Genomic DNA, 23,120 nt, shown 5'->3' with positions numbered 1-23,120 from the left:
TCTAATTAACCGCATGGATGTGTTCAACATGATTTGTTTGCCAAAGATCAAGCCTTGAACTATGCTTTTCTGATGTAAAAATGTGATATTTTGAGTTATAAATTTTTGACACATTGTGGGATATTGATTTTTGAACCCCTTTAAAAACCTAATTACTTGTCATAATAACATGATTCAAAATAAGTTTCCTACTAAACAAACCATGTAGATAACTTTTTTAACATTAGATCTACAAAAAATCAATTTTTTTTGAAGAAAAAAGTGATTTCTATTCATTAGTACCTTCATTAGTAGCTAATATACACACACACACGGAAGGGCATAACAATGGACACCCTTTTGTCGAATGAACTTCAAACGTGTTAGGCATGTCCAATTTTTTGTTTTGAGATTTTGGGGCTTTAGCAGTGGTCTTGACTATCGCTAAAGCTCTAGGTGTAAAATATCCTTTTAGAAGTGGTCAACTGCTGCTAAAAATGATTTTTGTTTAAACGTTTGTCTGTTGCACTCTCTCTCTCTCTCTCTCTCTCTCTCTCTCTCTATATATATATATATATATATATATATATATAGAGAGAGAGAGAGAGAGAGAGAGAGAGTAACTAGAATATGAGAACTAGAAATATGGGCATGTCCAATACTTTTTTTGCAAATCCAACCATGTGGACGTGATTGGCATGGTGAATTTGCTAGAGATCAACCATTGGATCATGTACTTTTGATGAAAAAATGTAATTTTTGAATGCTTGAATTGAAGATTATGAGTCATTGATTTTAAAAGCTTAAAACATCATGTTTATGCATGAATAATTCAAGAGTGGGTTTTTATGGAACCAAACATGTAGATCACATCCGTATGGTTAGATTCTAGAGAAAAGAACAAAAAATCTATAAAAATAGCTGTTCACACATTAGTTCTCATATTTTCAGTTCTCATAATCTAGTAATTCTTTATATATATATATATATATATATATATATATATATATATATATATATATATATATATATATATATATACTTTTTTCTACATATGTCATCCAATGTTCTCTCCAAAATAGATACTATAGTCATTTTTTATTACTATTGTTTTTAAACCTCTCCCTCTCGACTTTTCCACGTAACTCCTTAGCTCTGTTTCTCTGTACCTTTTCTCCCACCCTCTCACCAAATATGGCAATAATCATCATTGACCTTTTAATCTTTTAAAAAGACAATTATCAAAACTAACTACCATCATCATCTTCTTCTTCATTATCTCAATACAAACTCAACATCAGGTGCCATAATCACTTCATCTGTCGCCTATCATGGTTCTCTCTCTATCTCTGCAATTTTTTCCCTTCTTTCCAAGCCAACCACCATCTCCTTCTTCACTCAATGTCGACTTTGCACTACCACCAATCATTCATCTTTCACCCATTATTACCACCACAACCCTTCTTTTTTCCCTTCTTTTTTCTCTTCTTTTCTTATTTATATTGCAAATTCACCTAGATCATCCACAACTACCCATTAATCTCCATTTTTTTTAAATTTTTCATTGTCATCATCACCACCATCCAAAGCAACAAAAAAAACTCATACTAAATAGCTGGTAATGTAGAGTGAAAGGCTTCTGTGGCGGCCATTGCTTGTGGGAACAAGTACATTGGATTACATGGGGCTTGGAGAGAGAGAGAGAGAGAGTCAAGGGTAAAAATATAAATTTATTTTAACCTCTTTGGATTTAATACAGTCTAACCTACCAAAAAAATAATTTATTTTTTATTAACAGGGAAAAAGTTAGGAATGATTTTTCATAATTTGAAAACGTCAGATATGTTTTTGCTGAATGCCGATTATGTTATGAAATTTTTATATAATTTTTATTTTTTCATAGAAATGACCGCGTAGATGTGTTCAACATGTCATTTTTAGTAGAAATTGGCTTTTCTATTAGTGGAATCCAATCAGCGTATAGATTTCTCTGGCAATGTAAGAATCGACCGTTATAAAAGCACTTGTTTTTTTACTCAAAAAACATCTTTTTTCATTGAAAAGACATGATCTAAGAGTTCATATCTTAACACATCTAGAGGGTTAGATTTAGTCAAAACAATATGCATCGTGAGATTCAAACCATTCCATAGGTGACATTTGGGTGCAACAGAAGAGATTTTCATGTAGCATTTTAAAAAAAAAAATGTGATACCTATTATGCAAAGAAAAATCTTAAAGAAAGCAAGGGAGAGAGAGAGAATTTATTTTCAGTGTGCCACTTCAATTTATCTGCCCTCAGTCTTCTGTTGGGCCCACAGCTAACAAAGTTGTACTGAGAGATGAGATGAAGGGCGGTCAGGTGCAGCAGCACACTCAAAGTATGCAATACGATTGCACCTGATCCGCCCTGCCAGATGCAGCTTAGCAATGTGTACAAACACAGCTGTACGCGTCGCTTGCTAGTTGCTACGAGAGTTCATGCATATCCAACAAACCGCTAAACTACTCTGAGGAAGCGCACACGCCTGTTTGAGTACTACCCTTGTTTGTTACTTGAAAAGTGCAGCAGCCAGAGAACCCATTTCTGAAATTTCTCTACCCTTCGCTTATTTTATCACTTTCCTCATCCCCCTATATAAGATGCTGAACCCAAACGTGGTCAACAAATAACGAAGTCGTGCCCAAGAGGGAAAACGGAGTAAAGAAAACTCTGTTTCTCTGTTTCTTTTTTTCCTTTTAAGAAGCAATGAACCGTCTTTCGAATATCGAGCAGGAGGGGATGGAACGTGTTTGCGACTTGAAAGGGAAGGAAGCTCGCCGGAAACGGATGGAACTACGGCGACTGAAAGTAAACCGGCCCCGCGAGTCTCCCTTCAACCCTCGAAGCTACTCCCTCCCCGGGACGGTTAAGATGGTCACTGCCGCCGACAACGTTACACTGAGGCCTAGAAAACGCCGGTCAGCAGCAGTAGGCGACCGACTCGTACGTCCAAAGAAAGAGGAGTCCCCTCGATACTTTTGTTGCCCAAGGGGAGGGGGGCCACGTTCTCGCTCGGGCCTATGCCTGTGCAAGCAACCGCGCCGACGCTCCAACCCATCTCCGAAAGAGAAGGGAACCCCAAAATGCATCGTTGCAGATGCCATTTCCTCGTGCGTCTACGGCGATGGCATCCCGCGCCATCACGAGTCTTTACTAATCGAGAAGGTGAGCTCGGAAGAGGACGAGAGGCAAAAGATGTACGAGAAACTCTTCGGGAAAGATCACGAATACCCGACGAGGTCCGACGACGACGACGACGACCACGGTAGTGATGGCTCACCCCAGAGAAGAGAGGAAGGCGTTACCTCCTGCGAGGGGTCGGTATCGGTTAAGCTGCATGTGCTGTCGGAGGGGGGAGGAGGGAAGGGTGTGGAGGAGAGGCCGGAGGCGGCGCACGGATCGTTGGCGGTGTGCGGGCGGAGGAGGGACATGGAGGACGCGGTGGCGGTGGTGCCGGGGTGGTTCTCGGACGGTCGGGGGTTGGCGTTCGACTTCTTCGCGGTGTACGACGGGCATGGCGGGGCGCAGGTGGCGCGGCTGTGCAGGGACGTGCTGCACAGGGTGCTGGCGGAGGAGATGGGAGGGAACGACACGTGGGAGCTGGGGAGAGGACATGAGGAGGGTTGGGGAAGGGTGATGAGGTCGTGCTTCAGCAGGGTGGACGCCGAGCTCAGCAGGCTCACCCTCGCCGGCAGCGCCGGCGGCGTCTCCGGGACTTCCGGCTCCACGGCTGTCGTCGCTCTGGTGGGTGGCCAACAGATCATCGTGGCCAACTGTGGAGACTCCAGGGCCGTCCTCGCTCGCGCGGGCAGCGCCGTCCCCCTATCCTTCGACCACAAGGTTCGACTCTCTCTCTCTCTCTCTCTCTCTCTCTCTCTCTCTCTCTCTCTCTCTCTCTCTCTCTCTCTGAGACTGCAATTCATGAACGTGATATACAAGGTTGTCTTTGTGTAACAGCCGGACAGACCAGATGAGATGGAGAGAGTGGAGGCCGCCGGGGGAAGAGTTATCAACTGCGACTGTTACAGAGTTTTAGGAGTGCTATCGACCTCCAGATCCATAGGTACTTTACACAATAGCAAATAACAAATTAGTAGAAGTTGAGATTGATTCAATATGTTCGTTACTCATCAGTCTTCAGTGTGCTTGAGATTAATATTAGTTTGGTGCACTAATTGTTGTGCAGGGGATGACTACCTGAAACCGTTCGTGATATCGGAGCCGGAGGTGACGATCAGCAACCGAACCGCAAGGGACGAGTTCTTGGTCTTAGCCAGCGACGGGCTGTGGGACGTGTTATCCAACGAGTTGGTCTGCCAGATCGCTCGGAAATGCCTGTCCGGGGAGGCGAAGAAGCTGCTGCCACCGGCCGATCCCTTGGACGGAAAGACCAAGGCCGCCATCGCGGCGACCGCACTGACGGAGCTGGCTCTGATCAGAGGGAGCGAAGACAATATCAGTGTCGTGGTCGTGGATCTCAGGCTTCCCCATAACCAGTCCATATAATAGCTTAGGAACCACTGGAAGAAGGCGAAACGGCGTTTTACGAACTTAGCGTAAAACGCCGACGCAGGACAACTTTCACTTCACTGTTCATCGTTTTACGTTAAAAACGTCATGTGGCCAAGTGGGTTATGGTGTGTGTGGCGTGTTTCCCACCTAAGCTGTATTTTGCATTTAGACGAGTAATTGTTGAGCTTTAATTTTTCGTCTCTCGCTCTCTTTCTCTTATTCTCTTTAATACGTATATATATACAGGAAAATGGTAATTTTAAAAATGGGCACCGTGCTAAATGGAACATGTTAAATGGATTTTCGGTATTTTATTTTTAAATTCTGACCGTGTTCAACCTGATTTGTTAGAAACCAACACCTGGATCATGCAATTTGGATAAAAAAAAATAGTATCTGAAGTTTCAAAATAATTAAAAATGGTAGGCAGGTTATCTTTGAAACCTTATAAATATTCATTCATCCGAATTAAATGCTGAAAAAATTGATTCTTATAAAAACAAGCATATAGGTCATACCTGGTCAGAATTGTGAAGAAACACCAAAAATTCAATAGCATGTTTCATCTAGCATCTTGTTTATTTTGTAGGTTTTTATTTTATATATAGAAGAAAGGAGACCGTCCAACCAAAAGAAAGTTCAAAATCTACAATCGACGACAATGGAAAGGCATTCTTTTTTCAATGGGTTTTCATCTATCAGATTTTATATACTTATTTTTATGATTAATTTTTTTAAGAAGTATGCTTTACATGAATAACATATAGGTATATTTTTTGAAACGTGAAAATTGGATGGCTCATAATGCATCTAAAACTTTACAATACAAAAGTATTGTGGGATTTGAATTTTAGCACTTTAAAAAATGCATCTAAACATCGAAATATCACAATTCAAAACATGTTCACTGAAAGAATGATAAAAGTTGAATATGTAAACTCCGATTGATGAAAAACTTGATCATTAAAAAAGGAACGTCAAATTTTGAACCTTCTTTTGGTTTGGATAGTGTGTGTATATATATATATATATATATACATAGCTAGTTGCTAACCACTTTTTTAATTAATCACCTTTTGATAGTTTTTTTATGTTTTTTTTTAAATCTGACTGTAGAGATGTGTTCTACATGCTTGATTTTGATGGAATCGATTCTTTGATCATTCGATTCTAATATGCATGTAAGTTTCTATAAGGTTTAAAAAACTATGGTTTAAATTTTGTATAAATATTAAAAGTTTTAAAAATCATGTTTTTATAAAAAAAAACATGTCAAAAAATATGATTCAATTATTGTTTCTTAATAGATTGATCATGTTGAACACATCTATACTGTCAAATTTCAAGAAAACATGAAAAAGGCTTTTAAAACTATGATTAGCTAAAAAATAATTGGCAGCTATCACCTTATATATAATTTTTTAGCATTTTTTATTGATTTTTCAAAATTTTGACCTTATGTGTTGAGCATGATTGATTTATTAGAAATTGATACTGTTCCTATAAAAATAAGCACATAGATCAAAGTCAAAATTTCAAAAAAATACTGAAAAATTAATAAAATATTTATTAGTGGTAGGTTTTCTAGTAGATAGATTTTCATTCTATATATATATATATATATATATATATATATATATAATATAGTGTTTTCAACATATTGCTGGTGTGACCCCTATAAGCTACCTTTTTATTATGTCTACAATTTACTTTTTGAAAAAATATTGTAATATTTTTTTTAAATGAATAAATATCACTCCTTATAGTTGTATTACAGTTAAGGTTAAATAAGTAAATTTAGCCAGTTCAGCTGACTATTTAAAACGACATTTTAACCATTTTTTTAATTGAATATGATTTCTTGTGGCTGCACTACAGGTTAAATCAGTAACTTTAACAAAAAATGAGATACACGTGGTCACATGAGCAGTAGGCTGAAAACACATGCGCATATCCAAAAAGTTTTGCAGAAGCAGTTATGCTTAATCTTGTGATAGGTGTGGTTAAACGTAAAATTTCATATTTGCGTCGAACTCGCGTCGGATGTGCGCGTCCGATTTACGTTAAAATAGTGCCATTAGCGGCGTTACTGCCTTGGGCGGAAAGTTTTTCTTTTTTTTTTTTTTGCCGCTGAACCCCTCTCTCCTATATCAGTGGACGCTTCTCTACATAAACTCTCTCTCTCTCTCTCTCTCTCTCTCTCTCTCTCTCTATATATATATATATATATATATATATTTCTGGTTCCTTCCTTTCACACGCCTCTCCCCTTCTCTCTTTCTCCCTCTCTCTCTCTCTCTCTGCACGCTGCCAGAACCGACTGTTGGAAAGAGACGACGCCACCGGAGATCGACCGCCGGAGGAGGGCCCACCACCTTCTCCCTCTCTGCAGGCTTCTCTCTCTCGTTTCTGCGTTGCCACCCAGCCGCAGCTGGAACCTCTCTCTCCCTCTCGTTTCCGCACTTACTCAGGCCCAATAGCGCCCTCTCTCTCCCTCTCGTTTCTGCTCTCCACCCAGCCCCAGCCTGAGAACGGGTCTCTCCCTCACTTTTCTGCATTCCACCCAGCCCTAGCCAGAAGACGGAGGCACACTCAGCCCCAACCGGTCGGTTCTCTCTCTCTCTCTCTCTCTCTCTCTCTCTCTCTCTCTCTCTCTCTCTCTCTCTCTCTCGGAGAGAGGATTTAGAAATGGGGAAGGAGAAACCGGCCATCGGGTTCTCTGTGGGGTTGGGGGAGGGTGCTTCTGGCGGTGTTCTACTCTTCGACGGATGAGGGTGCTTCCGGCGGATGCGTCTGTCCATGCGCGAAAGGGGTGAGCTGTATATAGGGAGACAGACAGACAGACAGGAGCGTGAAAGGATTTGGGAAGGCTTACAAAAGAACCACCTGGACCGTCCGATCGGGCGGTCCATAATCATAGGACACAGTTTGTTAAAAAGGGGTAGGCAGCTACCCTATGAAATCTTTAGGCTGTGTTTGGGAGAAGGCATTCGGAGGGATTTGCAAGGAGTTAAAAAAATACAAATACTGAATTTCAATGAAAACGGTTTTCAATGAAGTTTTAAACTACTTTTATTGTTTGGAAACACTTTTAAATCTTTGAAGGATTCAGGCTTTTAACTCTTCCTAATTTATCAGCATGTTTGAAGGGAAATTTAATGTAAAATGAGATTTGATTAGAGTTCCATCAGATGTAATGCATAAAAAAAATTATATTTGATTAAAAAAAACATTCACCTTCAATAAAAAATAAAATATCCAAAAAATTGGTACTAAATACATAACTATAATTAAATATTGAATTGAAAATTTAATTAAATCTATTTAAATATCAAAATTAAGCATCCTAAAATAATCAACCAAAAAATTAAGAATATAATAGAAGTTAATAAAAGATTACCAATCTTAAGTGTTACCACCTATTTAAACAAGAGATAAAGCTCATCATGGTGTTGGAAAAAAAAGTAATCAAGATATGGTGATAATACACAATATTTTTGGTAGTTCAAAATGATATTATGAAAAATATTGCTACATTTCACGAGTAATACCTCCACTGGCACAATCTCATTTAGTTAGATAGTGCTAATATGACCATTAAAAAAACAAAGTGCAAAACTTGACAGCAAATATTCAATTTTACGCAAACCCAAAAATCAGGTACCCACCAGAATGCAACCACTAGACTCCACCGTATTCAGGGAGTCCTAAAAACCCTAAACCCTATAGAAGGTGCTGAAATCGAGGCTTTACGGGATTAGGGTTTGGAAATTCTTAGCCGAACTTCACGCCTTCATTCATTTCCTTCTCCCAAACACCATCTCGTCTCCTCCAACACCCTTCGCCCAAACACAGCCTTAATCACGCTGGCTTTCAATTGATAAAAACTCTTAAGGTCGTTTTTCTTACGAGAAAGTACACCTAGCGTCGACCTTGCAGGCATGCCTTTGAATTTTATCTAGTCGCAAGCTTGAAGTGAGAGTCAACTTTTATAGTGAAGTCACAGCCCTGCTCTTTTGAACTTCATTTTTAGTTTAGGGCTTGAAATGAGTGGCGATATTTATAGGAAAGACAAAATGGAAGAATTTGGAAGTTTTTTTTAAAAGGTTTGAGGGGATTTTTTTTTCTTTAAAATTAGAGACAAGGGAAGTTTCCATTTCAATTTGAAAGCTGGTAATAGATTTGAGAGTTACAACTTACAAAGGAGTTATCTGTCTTAAAAAGAGTACAAGGGGAGAGAGTTTTGGATTTCCTATTCCAAAAAAAGTTTATGTTAATTTTGAAGGTGGTCTTGGATAAAAGCTTCATGAAAGAAATGACTAAGAGGGGTTTTCACGAGGGTTTTGGTGCGTGCTTGGGCCTTGAGTTCAGATATGAACAAGGTAGGCTCAGTTTGGTCAAGTCAAAGTCAATTAAGCTAACTCTGTTAGACAGGGTATTGGGTTCTGACATGTTTGGGGCGAAAATTTAGAACTCTCAAATGGTGCTGAAGAAAAATCTCAAATTTTGTGAGATGATTCTAGACACCTTGAACTAGGTTTTGACCAAATTTGAGGGTCGAAGAGTTTGGATACGGAAAGATACAATTTTTAGAAGTGACAGGTAATTTCAGAGTTATGCATGGCAAACTGGATTTGAGCATTGACAGACCCGATTGAAAAATAGAGTTCTCAAAGCTGGGGATTGACCAAGGGGGGTTCTCTGAGCTGGGAACTTGGTTGAAGTTGGATCTATCAAGGTTTGACTCAGGTAGGTGTGGACCGTCAAGACTCGGGTTGGCCACGCACCAGTTGAGTGGACCTTGGGTTGCAGCCAAAGCTCCACATAGTGGACTCAACCTACTTTAGGTCTTCTTCACCAAAGTGTGAGAGAGAAAGATTCAATTCAATTTTTCATATCCTTCAAGCAAAGAAACAAAGCTTATATATATGTCAAGAGGGGGTTCATAAATCCTTAGACAAATCACAAATTTTTTTTAAATGCATACCTAAATCTAGATAAAACCTTCTAAGGGGCTGGGCTAAATCTAGTTAAGCTCTTTTTGGACTAGCCTATTTCTAGAGTCTTGCATCCTAAAAATAGACTAACTCTTTAGTCTACCTTTTTTCATCTTTAGGGTCTTCATAAACCAGCTTGCATAGCCTTCCTTGAGCTCCAAAAATAGGAGAAGCGCCATTTGAGTGTCTCCCACTAAGCCCTCAGGTCCAAATTTAGGAGGGGCCATCCCATGAGTGAAACCCATCAGTTCAATCATTTAGGTATTTGTGTTTGGATTGGGAGGATTTGTATTATCCCCTCCCCTTGAGAATATTGCTTTGTCCACTAGGCAAGAATCTGCAATGCTTCTTCCAAAATTATAGTCGATCTTCCAAGGAACATTTACTTTTGCATCCTCCATTCGTCGGTATAAGACATCGATGACACAATTTTTTGGGCCCTTCTTGTATTGAAGTTCAAAGTCATACCCCATCATTTTGGCGACCCATTTTTGTTGAAGCATGGTCAAAACGTGTAACTCCATGAGATACTTAAGGTTCTTATGGTGGGTGTGGAACATGAAGTGTCTCCCCAGTAAGTATGACCTTCATTTCTTAAGCGTCAATATGATAGCTAGCATTTTCTTCTCGTATGTTGACAAGGCCTTTGCACAATTAGGGAGACAGTTACTTATGAAAGCCATTAAGCAGCCTTCTTGCATCAGTCTCCACAATAAACACTGAAAAATCTTGTTAGAGCTAAAGCAGAAACTCCCCTCTTCTTCTAGGATTAGTGTCCCTCTTTTTATTTAAATTTTCAAAAAAACTCATATCATATTATTTGGATCTCCAGATCCCCCACCAATACCTTTAACTTGTTAGCTTGAGTATATCGGTGGTGGTACCTTGAAGTTGGATAATCCATACACCAATACTCTACGTGGTATACAGGTGAAGGACATAGGAGGGAACCCAAATCCATAGAACCTGGCGAGACCTAAAAAATCCATGTAATAATTTTTGCTTTTGGTTTCAGTACTTTGTCATTGTACTCTTTGAGTTCCAATTTTGATATTTTACATATCACTTTTAAATCCATATGTGCCTACGGATTATCCTTCATTTTTCCTTTCACGTTCATTATTGTATTGAACACATTATCGAACACATTTTTCTCCACATGCATAATATCTAAATTATGTCGAATCAATAAAGTTGGTCAATATGGTAGTTCCCAAAATATAGATTTTTTTGTCCAATTGTGATCCTTTCCAAATCCAATAAAGGGCATTGTCCTACGAGCATCTGTCGGTCCACATGAAAAGTATCACAATCTTCTTAAAATCTTTATGTCAGACAACCTTGTTAGTGGACCTTCTATTTCAGTTGTGTCTGCTTGAAACATATTCTTTTGTCGTCAGAACGGATGATCGCTGGGTAGAAATCGAATGTGACAATCAAACCAGCACAACTTCCTTTCATGCGTCAATCTAAACAGTTTTGTATCATCCATGCAGAACGAACATGCTAACCTCTCATGTGTGCTCTAACCAGATAACATACCATATGAAGGGAAGTCACTGATTGTCCATAGAACAACAGTCTTCATATTGAAGTTTTGTTTTTTGTGGGCATCATACGTTAGAACATCGTCATCCCACAATATTTTCAGTTCATTAATCAATAACCTTAAATATACATCAAGATTTTGGCTGGGAGACGTCGGACCAGGGATCAATAGAGACAAGAAAAGATTTTGACGCTTCATACACAAGCTTGGAGGAAGGTTGTATGGAGTGACAAATACTGGCCAACACGAGTATAGGGATGATCTACCCCCAAATGAATTAAATCCATATGTACATAAACCTAACCTAACATTTCTTACTTCCAAAGTGAAGTTCTGATGAGTACGATCAAAGTGCATCCAAGCTTCTGCGTCAACAAGATGTGTGATCTTGTCTTCATCATGTCGAACTTTATTTGTATGTCATATCATTTGTTTAGCTGTCCTTGAAGACATATAAAGATGTTGCAATCTCGGGGTGAGAAAGAAGTAGTAGAGTGACTTATATGACACTTCTTTTGACTTTGTGCTACCATTTCCTTTTGTCTTTGGCTTGAACTGAGGATATCCACATAATGGACATGATTTGCTTTTTTCTTGATCTTTAAAATACAACATGCAATGATTGGGACAAGCATCTATCTTTTGATACCCCTCCATACCTAGAGCATTGACCATAACCTTTGCACGATAGAGATTTTGTGGCAATTTTTCATCTTTGGGCAACATACTCTTCACAATGGAGCATAGACGGTCAAAACATGATTGACTCAAATTAAACTCGCACTTCAAATTCAGTAGTTCAAGAACTGCAGACAGGATAGTGTGACTCTCGCAACCATTCCACAGTGGTTCATCAGCATCTCTAAGTAAGTCATAGAATGTACTAGCTGCATTGTTTGTTGCTTCTTCCTTTACCCCAGTTGGTGCATCACTATATCCCAAAGCAGAACTCATTTTCGGTCCTGCGGCATCAAATATCAGGTCCACATATGAATTATTGTGCACCACATCCACCCTTGCATCATAATTATTCCAAAATTCTTCACCATGAAGCATCCAATTTTGATAATCACTAACAAAACCCTTCCTGTATAGGTGATGTCTAACGTCATGAGGTTCTACAAATCGATTGTTCTTACACATCGTGCAGGGGTATCTGATTCGACCGGTAGGATCCACTGTACTAACACTTGCCGTTGCAAATTCAATAAAACTATCAACACCATCCATATATTCATGTGACACCTCATTATCAACTATCCTATGATACATTCATTCACTGTTTGCAGCCATTTTGTCCTAAAATATTACAGATATTTTCATCACTAGTTAAAAGAAAATCTTAATAATACTATGAAGACACAAATATATTTATTTGAACAAAAATTCATGATACAATTTCACATAAAAGGCATAATCAAATAGAAAATAACTTCATGCAAGCATGGATACAGAAACATCAAACATTGCAATACATTCAAATCATTTATATCAAAACAATATCAAACATGTACCTGCAGCAAACACACTCCAATATCCCGCTAACTACTACCATGCCTAGCATAGAATCCGTACTGCAAAAATAAGAACACTTCTATTCTCATACATTAAAGGCATGCTCAGCATGATCTCTAAACTCCATCAAAGCAGTCCTAGATATCCACAACTAAGTGAGTGTATGAACAAAAAAGTGTTGTATCTAATAAATTAAATAACATGTGATGCGCTTGCATCACTTACTCACCTCGGGTATTTACCCAATTTGAATTACTTTTCACCAAAAATCCTTTATATTTACTGAAAAATAGTAAAACCTGCTGAAAATTACACCAGAAACTTAGTTGAATGCTAAACCAGATTAAAACAAAGCAAAACAAAAATCGATTATTATACTTCGTCCCTAATGCACGAGATGGTGTTCCCTCCCTGATAGTCAAAGAGGTTGCATGGCATCGATAGGGTCGGGCCCCCGTTATTTTGTATTATTTTAGATAAAAAGAATGTGGCAGAGATTGTATATAAAATAGAATAAAAATACATACAAATAAAATTAGATTTCATTTTTATATACGATTCTTCTAGAGAACCACCGCTCTGAAATGTTTTTTTTTTTCACAAAACATGGGATTTTTTTTTTTTAAAAATGACACAAAACAAGTATCTAAATAAAAACTTATCTATTTTTTTTTCTTAGGCAAGCTGGTTTTCAGCTCAACTCGTCTTGCAAGAGTTCATATGGATCAAATATATATTTTATATCTATCATATATTACATAAAAATAAGAATGCACAAAATATATATAAAAAGAGAAGAATGAATAAAAAATATATACATAAAATATGAATTATTAAGTGTAATATATAACATAAATAAATATTTTAAGTGTATATATTCCTTGTATAAATAACATGTAATGTTTTAACACCAGCCAGCTTGAGTTTGGCTTGGCTAAACACGAATATGAGTCGAGCCACAAGCTCAATACACTGGTAAATGACCCAAGCCCCAATATGCTCTGAAATGTTTTTTTTTTTTACAAAACATGGGATTTTTTTTTTGGGAAAATGACACAAAAACAGATATCTAAATAAAAACTTATCCATTTTTTTTTCTTAGGCAAGTTGGGGTTTGGCGGACCCTTGCGTCACCAAAAAAATAGAGACAGGTAGGGGCTCTGCCCCTGCCTACCATAAAAACGAGAGGGGCAGGAGCATTGCCCCTGCTGAAAAATAAGGCGGTAGGGGTGAAGCCCTTGTCTGATAGAGAGGAAAGAGGCAGGAGGCAGAAGGGCTCGGCCCTACTTGACCAAGGAGAAAGGCGGCAGGGGCATCGCCCCTGCCGGTCTGCTGAAAAACTACAGGCGGCAGGGGCGACGCCTCTGCCGAAACAATATGAAGAAGAGAAAGGGTGAGAAGGAGATGAAGAAGAAGAAGAAGACTAGGGGAGGGAGTTACTTAAGGGCGTGAGGGGGGAGGTCGTCGGTAGTCGGAGAGAGGGATGGGGCGGTAGCCGGAGGGCGTGAGGAGGCCGGTCGCTAGAGAGAGGGACGGGGTGGTAGCCGAAGGGCGTGAGAGGGGCGGTCGCCGGTAGCCGGAGAGAGGACGAAAAGCGGTGCGGATGAGAGAGAGAGAGAGAGCGGTGCGGGTGAGAGTAAAAAAAAAAATCGATTTCGTGCCCTAGGGGGATTTACATCGACAGTTAGCGGCAGACTTTTACGATAAAATTTTTTTGTCGCAAATGCCGTCGCTAACTAGCGACAGCATTATTCTGTCGCTATCTCTGTTGCTAAGTGCGCTGGGTTTTGCGACATAAAATTTTAGTCGCTAATCTGTCGCTACTTAGCGAGGGAGTTGACAACGGATGTTTGTTTGTCGCTAATTTCGTAAATATTTACGAACTTAGTGATGGTTGTTTTTCTCTCGCTAATCTGTCGCAACTTTGCGACGGATAAATTCCATCGCAAAAGTTCGTCGCTATTTGGCATTTTTCTTATAGTGAACATAGGCTGAGGTGGATTTTTAATCATCAAGGGATCTGACTCAGTCAATATCTGAATAAAATGAGAGTCAGCAAGAAGAGTTTGAAGAGAACTGCAGTCCATGGTGAATTGAGTACTTGAGATACGTTTAATTGCAGTCCAATGGTATGTGGTAAGAGCATGCATGAACTGACACACGTGATTCACTGGAAAGGACAAAATACTTTAGAGCACCAACAATACTATGGTACATGCAAGGATTGTCAAGGGGCATCCTTGAGTGAGCGAAAACCGAGTGGAGGATGCCATGGGAGTGGACATAGGTAATATATACTTTTATTGAGAGAGGGGGAGACCGTGGGAAGAGCAAACTACCTGAATACCCAAGAAATAATGCAAATTTTCAAGATCCTTAAAAGCAAACATGTGATTTAAGTACTGGATAAAAGAATGAATTGTCATAGAGGAGCTGCCTGTGACAAAAATATCATCCACATATACCAAAACATATAAGCAAAGGCTGCCACGAATGAGAATAAACAAGGACGGATTTGTGTGGGAGCTGTGAAACCCATGGTCTGTGGAGACCAGACTAAGTTTATAGAACCAAGCACGAGGGGCATGATACAAGTCATATAGAGCATTATTCAGTTGACAGACATAGTCTAGATGGTGAGAGTCTTGAAAACCAAGTGGTTGGGCCATAAACACTGATTCCTGCAAGTCACCATTGAGAAAGGTGTTGTTAACATCTAGCTACCAGATAAGCCAGTGGTCACTGATGGCAATGGTGAGGTCACTATGAATAGTCGGAGGCTTGACCACTAGGCTGAAAGTTTCAAAAAAAATTATACCTTCTTCCTAATGAAAGCCTTTGAAAATGAGGTGAGACTTATAGCGCTCAAGAGAGCCATCTGCACATTGTTTGATTCCGTAAACCCACTTACAACTGACCATGTTTTGACTTGGATGATGAGGAACAAGTGACCAAGTATGGTTATGAACCAAAGCTTGATATTCAGTATTCATAACCTTTTGCCAATGAGGGTCACAAGAGGCTTGTTTATAGGAAGTGGGTTCAAGGTCAGCCGAGAGATCAAGAAGAACGGCAAGAAGGGCAACGGGTAGAGAGTAAGTTGTATAAAAAAACCTTGGTTTTAAAGTATCATCCTAGGCACGAGTGATCATATGATGAGTGCACTAGGAAAGTGTAGGGAGGACGACAGAGGTAAGCTTTGTGCAAAAACCAAGGGTATGCTCGATGGATCAAAGGAACCTAGGGAATCAAGCTCCAATGGGGATCTGACAGGAGGCTAGGCAACTAGGTGGACTGGAGGAGGTTCAGCTAAAATGATGGGTTCGCTAGGCTCGGTAGTGATAATCAATGGAGCAAGAATAGCTAATGGTTGGATGTTAGTTGGTTTAGAAGGGAGGGGATTGGATATAAACAAGGGATGTTAGAGGGGAAATTGGTTTTCATCGAAGACAACATGCCGAGAAATGAGTGTTTTGCTAGAGGTGGGATTTAAGCAAATGTACCCATGGTGAGTAGGACAGTATCCTAGGAAATTAAACATGGAGTTTGGATCAGTACTCTAATGTCAGAGATTAGGATAACATGTACAACAAATGGTTTTCAGGAAACTATAGTTTTCTTTTTCTTTTTTGGAAAAGGATTTCAAGTAGAGTTTTGTGGCCTAGGTTGGGGGCAGGAAGATGATTAATTAGGTAAACAACTATAGAAAAGGCATAGGTCCAAAACCATGCAAGAATACCTACATGTGCCATAAGAGATAGGCCAATTTTGATTACATGAATGTGCTTTTTCTCAGCATTCACATTTTACTCTTGCGTGTGAGGACAAGACAGATGATGTTGAATCCATACGAACTTAAATAGGGTACCAGACTTTAATTTTCTTACGAACAAGACAGATGATGTTGAATCCATAAGGTCATAAATTCTCTACCACCATCAGATTGAAAGAATTTAATTTTCTTACTTGCAGTGGTTTCTAAATTTTTGAAATTTTCAAAAGCATCATAGACATCAGACTTATAAGATAGCAGATATATCCATGTGTACTTATAAAACCCATCAACAAAAATCATATAATATTGCATTGTTTGCTGGTATAAGGGGCTGGTCCACAAACATCAGAATAAACATGCTCAAGAGGTTGAGAGATAGGGTTAGTTGACTTGAAAAGGGGCAGTTTATGAGATTTGCCCATTTGACAAGTATGATAAACACGCAATGATTTTTTATTAATAAAAAACAAACAAAAACAATTAATAATTGTTCTAAGAATTGTAAAAGATGGATGGCCAAGTCAATTGTGCCAATGATCCAATGAAGCACATTCACCAACATTGGCCTCCTTATTACAATCACCAAAATTAATAGAATATAACATGTTTTTACATGCCTCGATGTAGCTCTTGGCATGTCTTGCTATCCTTGATGCAACCAAAGGTAGGATGAAACTCAAATATCACTCCATTGTCTTGTGTAAATCTTTGAACATAAAGTAATCATTTAGTAATCTCAAGAACATGCAAAATATCTTTCAGCAGAATATTAGAAGAATTCAAATTAAAGGAGTTATTTTTAGTATGAAGGATGCGCAGACCTTTACCATTGCCAATTTTCTTTTTTCTTTTTTCTTTTTTCTTTTAGAAAGGCGAGCTAGGTTAGGTAGACCCCTACCAATTATACAACTATGCTATTGGATTTTGAACCTACAACATCCCAACATAAGGTGACGTGCACTAGCTGCTCCTACCATACAAGTGGAGCCCCCGTTGGTACCATTGTCAATTTTCACCAAATCATTGCCCATGATATTCATTGTAGATGCTCAATGTGTTTAGGTCTAGACACATGATGTGATGCTCCAAAGTGAGGATGCCAAGCATCACTATTGTTCTGTGAATCAAAGTTGGTTGAATAAGCGTGAGGAGGATCACCTTTAACCTGTTTGTGTGTACAAGTTGCACGTTTTGGCCATATGCCTACTTTTGTCACACAATTGACAAACCTACTAACCATAGGACTGATCATCCTGGCCTTGTTGATAACCAAGTCCTGAAGACTGATTCTGTTGAAAATGGCCTGAACCAAATCATTCCTTATTTCTTCCTCTTGAGTGATTATTATTAAAATCACTTTTATTACCATGATTATTGTTGCACTAATTACTATGTTGGACAGTGTTGGCTGCTATAGGGCTCGATTTTTCTTCACCTTTGAGAAGTTGAACCTCATAGGCTAGTAATATATAATATAGTTTGTTTATGGTGATGGGCTCTAGCTATACGGGTGGATACAAAAGGAAACATATTCATATGGCAATCTTCAATGAATATGCATCACCATATCGTTATCATTAACAGGTTCGGTAGCCATGGCCAACTGATGTCCGATCGACTTGGCTTTTTGAATAAAAATCTTAAATGATTTTGTCACCCTTACTTAAAGTTTGGAGTTATCCTTTTAACTACATAATCTTAGAGCGAGAGTGACCAGCATATCTCTTTCTCTCAAAGCCTTTCATTTGTCAAACGATGTTCGCAAACCAATTACCTGTGTGTATATAGGTTTAGTAAGGGACAAGTTTTGTCTCATTTTTTCAATGATATAAATTCAGAGTTCAATAAGTTGATCCCGTTCAAAATAATAAATTGATTTAGGCAGGGTTTTGATCTATCAATGAACCCTTCCAGATCATGGGATATAAGAAGAGTAAATTGGGACTTCCAAAGCATGTTAGCTTGGTAGAGAGTATGTATTGCAATGAACTTGGGGAAGGCAAAACAGAAGTCGGTGAGACAAAAAGAACTTATCTCAAATGAAGACGAAAATGATGAGTCACTTGCTAATTTGGCTGCACAAGATGCAACTCTGATACCATAAAGAAATCGACGACATGCATGTGTAAGGCAACGACACAACCAAGAGGTTGGCTCACATGCTGGGACGAGATTTCACACACGTGTTAAATAAAACCACTCTCATGCACACACACACCAAACATGAAAATTTTAATGCGGTTCGATCTAAACGACCTAATCCACGATGCCCTTCTCTCTCACACATTAAACATGAGATAGAGGTCCTTTATTTATAGAGAGGCTTACATGTTGGGATCAGCTTGTTCTCTTAAGGAAATAGATTTGCATGAGGAGTCCATGTTTACAAAATTAGAAACAGTAGGTGCAATATATACTCACAAATTTTCTAAATTTTTAAATTCATAAAAGGGGATTTTTTTTGTTATTTAGCTCAATTAATCATCATTTTCTGGCAAATTAATTAGCTATTATCGATTAATTTGTCAATTAATTATCGATAACATTTTGGTATTTAAATTATGGATTTTTATTTAATTAATGATTATTGATTGAGTAAACTATCCATTATTTATCAAAGATATTGAATTGGCATTTAACAAATATTAATTAATGCCAGAGTGTTTTTATTTAGTTAATGAACTAAAGAAGTTATTTAGGGATCTCGGAGAAGATAAAATTATAAATAAAATATCAAAAGTTGGATTTATGAGGTTTTGAAAGAGGTATTCAAATGTGGAATATCCAAATAAAATATTGGGTTTTTATGAGGTTTAAGAGGTATTTAGGGTTTTGATCTTGGTAAGGAGGATCCAAGAGGATCATCCGACATTCATTTTGGGTTTTGTATCATGGTGAGGATCCGTATGGGTACACTCGCCGGGATGGGTTTTGGACCCAGTTCGAATGGACTCTGAGGTTTTGTGGATTGGGTTGGATTGGGCCAACCCCTTGGGAAAAGGGTTGGATCCAAACCCACTTGAGCAAGACCCAAATGGGTCTCACCCAAACTCAATCACCAAACCTATCACCTCACTTTCCCTCACCCCATCACACCCAGTCATCCTCTCTCCCTAAATCCCGCATCAACCCTTCACTTCCCTCCTGAAGACCCTCCCACTTATCTTTATAAAACCCTCCACCTTTCTCTCCCCTTTCACGTGTACAACACCACCACCACCCCCTCTTCTCTCTCACTATAAATACCTCTCTCTCCCTCTCATTTTTTATCTCTCTCATCCCTCACGTAACTCACTCTCCCCTCCTCCTCAGTTTCTTCTGTGTACAAGGACCACCCCCGACCACCCCTTCTCTTTTCTTGGCACCCTCTATTATATATGACTGTGATCGAGGAGTCGATTTCCACTATCTCTTTGGTTACCGTCCGATCTCTCCCCACCACCATTTCCAACTTGCAACCTTCTTGCCGTAAGGTGGATTAGAAGCACCCTTCCCCTCAAGAGGACTACAGACCGTTCAAACACCAACGGATCCCAAATAGAGCCATTTGATCACGATTGCTTAACTGGGACAACACTTTTCTGTCTGCTACAAAGTGTCAACTTTGTACCTCCTATCGTCATGATTCGGTGTAAGATTCTACTCCTTGAGGAGCTTCAAAAGTAATTTATGGATTGAAGATCTCATATACGGGTCGTTCTCTGTAGACGCCCCCAACAAGGCAGTTTGATCACAACTCGTAGATTGTACTGTATAGTCATTTGCGAGTTGGCAAACTAGGCCATTTGATCACAAGTCACAGACTGCATCAGTTCTGTACTTTCTGCCATTTTCTTCACCATTCGCGTGTGAGGCAGTCACGGCCACCCGTGGCTCATTCCCTGCACGTCCACCCTCCTTTCGCATTATGGCCATCTCAATTTTTCCCTTCTTCACTTGCCATCACTTTGTTTTGTATACCCGTTTAGAGGTGGTAGACCGCATGCACTCACGTGTTTGCGACATGGAACCCGAGGCACGTGCTAGGCCTCACCCGCATTTGAATAGTCGATAAGGGTGATCCACATCGCTTATCTCGAAAGGAAAATCCCTGAGTATTTTCAATTTTTTTCTTTTCTAGTAACTAGATGATTTATGAAGTAGGAAAAATAGGACAACTCATATAATTGTACGGTATTATTTCATGCTTGTTAGTGTAGAAAACTATGCATGAGTTTGAATATCGAGTTTTTAAATATGATGGATTTACGTACGCATGTTTGGATTTATGTATGCATACATAAGTTTTATGTAAGCATGTTTGGATTCATGTATGAATGCATAATTTTTATGTACGTATGTTTGGATTTACATATGCATGCACGAATTTAAAGGTTTTAAATATGTATGACAGGTTTGACTATAATGATTTTCCAAATTATCCCTATGGTTTACAAATACGAATGTGTTTACTTCTGGATAACCAGAATACTGGTATGGTATGAAAATCCACGAATTGGATACTTACACCAGTTTGATAAAATCGGATCATGTATGGATAATTGGAATCTAGATTTCTAGTATGCTTGTAGATGTAGCTTATGCATGTTATGAATTGTTTTATATATTGGAATGCCATGAATGTATGAAATGTAGATTATTATCATGCCATGAAAATTATAATTTGTAATGTGAAGCATAATTCTTATATGTTGTCACGATATGAAAATATGTTCATACAAAGCATGATATCATACAGTTTTATCAGACATATGAGGCATGCATGCATGCATGTACTTGATTGCTCATGATGGAGTATATGGTTCGATAAAACCAATGTGATGCTTTAAATGATTAAATGGCATGTGAATTATTGTTTTTTTATAATAAGACATCCAAGCATGCTTATACAATTAGTGGAGGGTTTATGACAACCCATGAGGTGCGACAATGCACCAAGTTATAGAAAAACACATGCAGACATAATTTTTTAGATCACCTTCATAGCCAAGATGCTCAATCGGTGTAACTGCACCAGAGCATACTAAATGGGTTATGTACCAGTGAAAATGATAAAATATATATCTACCAAGAAAGGGTAGAAGATGCCTAATGATGTGAGGTAATGCAATAAACTCTCTAAATAACGTATAACTCATTCACACTAGTGGGCTTACCTTGGAGAGGGTAAGTAGTACAAACTCTGTGTGACTTTTAGTCGTTATTATGCTTCGAGTGATAATGGTTTGGTTGGTCCACAATCTACTAAGTTAGAGGGTTAGGACTACCAATATGTCCTAAGTGGTAGAACAATATCTTTTACAGAAGTCTCAGAATGCATCTCATAGTGGTTAGTGGCTTCTAGGGATCTCTCTCTCTCTCTCTCTCTCTCTCTCTCTCTCTCTCTCTCTCTCTCTCTCTCTCTCTCTCTCTCTCTCTCTCTCTCTCTCTCTCATTACACCATTCCCTTTGGATTAGTTTAAGCTAATCACTCAAGTTATTAAAATGCATCGCATAATAAACCCCTGAGAACACAGTTTGATTCAATTAGTGGCTTTGTGCATACTTGTAAGGATTGTAAATATCAAAACAAAGACCTTGTATTTATACAGTTATTTTGGAATGAAAAACATGTCTTGTTAATACAAAGCATTAGTTGGTCGTTTGCATGTTTAGAATAGTGGCATTAACTTTATAAGATCTTTGGTAAACCACTTGTGACATCATGGTTCAAAAATATAAACATTTTGGCATGGGTTTGTATTACCCTGCAGATTCATGAATACTTGATAAATGTATACCTTATTAAAAAAATATTGTATTTCTCATCTATCATGTGTGTTATAAATAATGCTTTTTGTACCTACCAGACTGGATGTAGTATGACCTCTTATATCTAACATTTTTAGAAAGTGAATAGTTGTGGATGCGATTGGTGGAAGGGAAGGCAAGATGAATCTGTTTCTCTCTTTGTTTCAAAGTCCTAAAATTTTGTCTTAAATTGGTGTCTGAAGCTCGTAACTTTTTATATGAGTTAAGAACCTTTTGAAGGTTTTATATTATCTACTTCGTTTAAACGGACTAGATGATGTGTTATTGTTATAATGGATGTTGTACTCAACTAATCGGTGGATTCGGGCTCAAGACCAAATGAGGTTTGGATCCAATCTATTGTTGTAAATGGGTACTTGCCTGTGACCCACCCAAGGTTTGCTAACTTAGATCAATTAAAATTATTTTTGTTGTGCTACCAATTTGATTTCAAAAGGATTATCACAAAAATTCTAATTTTTCCTAAATTTTGAAGTGTTACAACAAGAGTCTCACAATTTGGATCTTTGGTTTCTAACTTGCTGTTGTCTTTGGTTTCCAACTTGGAGTTGCTACCTTGAGTTGTTGGACCTTGATGACGGCGCAGATTACAGCTTGGATCTGGATCATGTCCTGGATCCGGTTTACATGTCTTGACACTGGGTACCTCCCTCAACCACTAGGGAAACCTGTCTATTTTCAAAGAGGATCGATGGAGGGTTGGGTTCATTATTCCTAACGAGGGAATAACCTTGGTTTAGGATGGGTGATTGAAGGCTAAAGCGAACCATCATCAAGAATGGTACATGTGAAGATATATATCTTTGGTCGTATTCCAGCAGAGTAAGGTACTCATTGAATCCTCAAGAGAGATGTGATGGTGAAAATAAATGCTATGCTAGAATGGAGAGGAAGGCCTGAGTTTATAGATGGGTCATTGCTACAAAGGATCTATCGTTT

At 38.6% G+C, this 23,120-nt stretch overlaps 1 protein-coding gene across 1 annotated transcript; it reads left to right on the top strand.

The window, feature by feature from the left end:
- Positions 1-2,761: 2,761 nt before the first annotated feature.
- Positions 2,762-4,528, top strand: LOC149814577 (protein phosphatase 2C 51-like). Its single transcript, XM_089990397.1, has 3 exons — positions 2,762-3,862; positions 3,980-4,085; positions 4,209-4,528. The coding sequence occupies exons 1-3, from the start codon at positions 2,762-2,764 to the stop codon at positions 4,526-4,528; spliced, it is 1,527 nt and encodes a 508-aa protein (XP_089846523.1).
- Positions 4,529-23,120: the final 18,592 nt, after the last annotated feature.

Source organism: Nuphar pumila, chromosome 15 (genome assembly GCF_984573655.1).
Source record: "Nuphar pumila chromosome 15, dmNupPumi1.hap1.1, whole genome shotgun sequence".
In the NCBI taxonomy this organism is placed as follows: domain Eukaryota; kingdom Viridiplantae; phylum Streptophyta; class Magnoliopsida; order Nymphaeales; family Nymphaeaceae; genus Nuphar; species Nuphar pumila.
Note: the sequence above shows the minus strand (reverse complement) of the source record. Positions and strands in the feature narration are given on the sequence as shown.

What these genes read in the sequence shown, in the direction of transcription:
- LOC149814577 (XM_089990397.1), top strand. Translation starts at nt 2,762, where the DNA reads ATGGAACGTGTTTGCGACTTGAAAGGGAAGGAAGCTCGCCGGAAACGG. An exon ending in CCCTATCCTTCGACCACAAG is followed by an intron (nt 3,863 to 3,979) that starts GTTCGACTCTCT and finishes TTTGTGTAACAG; the next exon opens with CCGGACAGACCAGATGAGAT. An exon ending in ATCGACCTCCAGATCCATAG is followed by an intron (nt 4,086 to 4,208) that starts GTACTTTACACA and finishes ATTGTTGTGCAG; the next exon opens with GGGATGACTACCTGAAACCG.